At 29.3% G+C, this 4,117-nt stretch overlaps 1 protein-coding gene across 1 annotated transcript in view; it reads right to left on the bottom strand.

The window, feature by feature from the left end:
- The window catches only part of LOC106324212, a 4,625-nt gene extending 2,730 nt beyond the window's left edge, over nucleotides 1–1,895 (bottom strand). Inside the window, exon 1 of the mRNA XM_013762222.1 lies at nucleotides 1,889–1,895. Coding sequence (XP_013617676.1) covers nucleotides 1,889–1,895 — 7 coding nt within the window. The remainder of the gene's footprint in view (nucleotides 1–1,888) is intronic.
- Between the last annotated feature and the right edge of the window lie 2,222 nt (nucleotides 1,896–4,117).

The following is a 4,117-nucleotide window of genomic DNA, read 5'->3' as shown; positions in this document are numbered from 1 at the left end:
AGACTACATATGAAGTCTACAATTTAATAAATTTTTGATTGCTTTTTAAACTTTTTGGTCAAACACAAAACTAACCTATTCAACGAAGTCAAAGTTTTGGTCAAATGCAGAACTGACCTTTTATAGACTTTGTTGGCAGTCTACATTTTGTAGACTTTCATTGAAGTCTATTTTGAAAAGTCAAAAGTTTGGTCAAATGAAAAACTAACATCTTTTAGGTAGACGTCTGAGTAAGTCTACCGAAAGTTTTATTTTTGTTGTCAAAGGTAAAGACGGAGACTACTGGGGAAGTCTGCGTTAGAAAAAAAATTGTTTGGTCAATTACAAAACTGACCTGTGCGTTGACAAGTAGACTGCATCGTAAGTCGACACGTAGGCGTAGACATACAAAATAGTCTACTGTCGTGACACAGATCTGAAAAAGAATATCTGAAAAAGAACGAAAAGCATGTAAATAGTTACTTTTTCCTGTGTAAAGCTCGTTTTCAACCTTTTCAACCGTCCAAACTCCGAATATGAGCAAAAAGAAGCATCTTTGACGATTCACTAATGAAGAAACTCGAAAATATGAAGTTTGTGATTGTGAAATTGAAAGTTATGAGAGTTATTTAGATGGAAATGTAGAGGAAGGAAATGAAGATTTTTGGGTTAGAATGAGAAAAAAAGTGGTTGAAAATTGAATTCTAGAGCTTTAGAGCTCAAAAATGGTGGTTCATGCTGGTTGGAAAAATTGATGATGGTATTTTTGTAAATAAGAAGAAATGGTTAGGGTGTATTTGGTTTTTTGTTAATTTCGAAATTAATAAAAAATTAAATAAAAATGGTAATTTTGTGAATAATTCAAAAACATATGGATAATATGAAAATTTTATTGATGAATAGTATGGACAAAAAAAAAGGTTGATTTTGGATTTGACTTGAAAAAGTGGGTTGGTTTTGAAAAACTCCCTTGTTTTGTTCTCCTTTTTTGTGTTCTTCTGCTAGTGCTCCAAGACTTTCTGGCTGTATTTACTTAACAAAATCTTATTAAGATGTATGCAACTAATGTGTATTCTTGCTATACTCACGAGTTTGCTGAAGAGAGGTTTCTAAAGGCCACTGAAGAATTTTCTTTTATAACTGTACAGTGGTTTTACAACCTTTACTGAAGAATTTTGATTCCACTACCCAAAAACTGAAGACTGAATATTGGTTCCATTATTGATTCCACTAAAGGGTTCTAAAGACTAAAGACAAGTTTCGACAAAACTGTGCCCCTAAACAGAAACTTTTTTTATAGATTATATTATACAAGTCGCAAAGTTTTCTAACTTTTAAAAAGGTTACTTTCATGGAAAACAGAGAGCTTGCAATTGGTTTTATGCTGATTCTTTGAAAACTCACTCGGGACAACATCAAGGATCAACAAACTAACAAACCTTGTATCAATCACAAAGCACACATATGTGAAACACGTGCCCGGCTTAAAAAGTATGTGGACCTTGTGCTATACAATATTTTGTTACCTATGTTAGTGAATGACTTTAAAATTTGGACCCTTAATGTAAAATAATTTCAAAAATAAAGACCCTAAATAGTAAACGAATATTAATGAAAATATGAAGACCCTGTGGTCTTGCACCTCCAGCACTACCCCAAAGCTGGCACTATTACTTGATGATCATATGTGAGTGTGCATGCTATAACTCTTACTATCATGAAACACAGACGACAGAAACAAGTTTTGGATTGGGTAACAAATTGTGAATCAACTTTCAGTATGAAGACTACATGGCTTTCGTTCAAACAATCAAAAGGTTAGAGAGGAAGGAAATAAGATACCAGAAGCAACAGAAGGTTGTTAGACACACAAAAAATGACAAAGTGAAAACGAATTTAACATACTTACTCGCCATTTCCTTTAGGCGTTTAATCTAATCTATTAAAAGGGAAGTACATTTTGTACTTAACCCTTAGTTTTGCTCAATAATTATCTCCTTATGCCACTGATATTAAACACAAAGTCTTGACTTTTTAATTAAACCACATACACGATTTGCCTTATTAATAAACTAGAAAACTACTAAACCATCACTAAACCAGTTCATCTTCGGTTGCCTACATATAGTTCTATACAATTAATAAAACATAGCGTTTTGCCTTATTATTAAACCATACTTTTTTTTGGACAACATTATTAAACCACTTAGAAACCGATATTAAACCAAACCATTAAAATCATCAAACTAGATGAGCTGGTTTCCTACATATAGAAGAAAACCATTGATAAAACATTGTATTTAATTGTGATAGTACCTTCTTCCTCTTCATCTACATCGCATCTTCATCTTATAACACCACATGTTTTCTCAGTCTGGAGAATCAAAACACTTATATTAGATAGATACAAATCCATGTAATTGATTAAGAAAGCTTGAAAATTGTATTCTTTCGATCATAATATATATCATGTTTTACAAATTAAAAAATTCAACATCAAAACAATAAGATAATATCCGTCGAAATTATTTTGTTTAAAATAAAAACTATTCATTTATTAATTTCCTAAATAATGACGTTCCTAAATTTATTCCTATATTTTAGCAAATTTTTGTAACAATCATGATATCAAATCATTCACATAACTAGCACAAGATTTTTTTGGTTTCTTATCTTGCAAATCACGTTTAAAATCATATCATTTAACCGGACTAACATGTTTAGTATTTTATGGGCTTGGTCCATTAAAATATAATTAAAGCCTATTTAGTTATATTGTATTAAAATAAAGTTTTAAAAATGTAATTAAGTTTTGGCCCGTTTTAATAAACTAATTACCAAATAATTATTGTTTTATTTGTGCTGTTGTTAATATAATACATATCATTTATACATCAACCCATCTATTTTGTAATTTACATAAGATGTTTTATTTTGAAAATTTAGAATTATAAATTTACATAAATATATAATTACATTATAAATAGGATAATGTAGTTAAGTATTACTAATTGACAAATATCTTATATAATAAATTGTTTTGATTTGTCTAATATCCCATCATGATATAAACAATCAAAAACAAATTTAGAAACAATTACTTTTTCATGTTGGGTTTAATGTTGGTAATAAAATGAACTGAGTTTTTTTCTGGGTTTACATCAATCTAAAAACTCAAAAAAAAAATATGGAACAGTAACATCAAAGTTTAACATATAATAAGTTTGAACATATATCCGCACGGGCGCGCGGATCCAAAATCTAGTATATAGTTAAGATTTGTTACCTCATTGAATGATATCTGCACATAAGGCATGTTAAATTAAGAAAAATCTTAATGAGGATCACAAATTATATACCATAAACTTGAACCGATCATCGCATCTATCTTTACTAAAGTAGAAGTACATTTAGAAAATATTTGGAAACATGAATAACAGTAAAAAAGATGAATATAATATTGTTTAGAAACATGGATATCAGTATTTTAAGAAAAATAAGTAATGGATTTATGTTATTTAAGAAAACTGGAAGTCCATTATATTATGAGAAACAATATATCTAATCCAGCTTTAAAATATGCGAAAATGACTAAATCTAATTACCTAAAAACATCTTTTGTCTAAAATAATCATAAAACAAAATTTAACTTTTATATACATATTTCAAACTAGGTGTTTTGACTGCACATATGGGCATAATCGTCTTATAAATATTTATTAGTTTTTATTTTATTAATTCCAATGTCTCAAATTTTTTAAATCAAACATCAAATTATTTATATACACTACAAGAAAACACATGCTTAACGAGGAAATTTAACGAGGAAAAACAATCCTCGTAAATTTACGTCGATTTTACGAGGAACTTACGTGGAAAACTAAAGTCATCGTTATTTCCTCGTAACGTAACGACAAAAGTGTTTCGTCGTAAAGTGGATGTAATTTGACGAGTATTTTACGAGGAAAAACTATTTCCTCGTAAATACGACGTAAACTTTGCGTGTTATTTACGAGGAAATAGTTTACGTGTATTTAGCGAGGAAATTTTGAATCCACCAACTTTGTAGGTGTTACACGTTTTTTTTTTGCCACCTAATTAATTTTCGTCGTAAATTCATAGGAAAATTACAACTACC

The sequence above is a fragment of the Brassica oleracea genome, chromosome C2 (assembly GCF_000695525.1).
Source record: "Brassica oleracea var. oleracea cultivar TO1000 chromosome C2, BOL, whole genome shotgun sequence".
NCBI classification, from domain to species: Eukaryota; Viridiplantae; Streptophyta; class Magnoliopsida; order Brassicales; family Brassicaceae; genus Brassica; species Brassica oleracea.
This window is presented reverse-complemented; position numbering and strand designations above follow the sequence as displayed.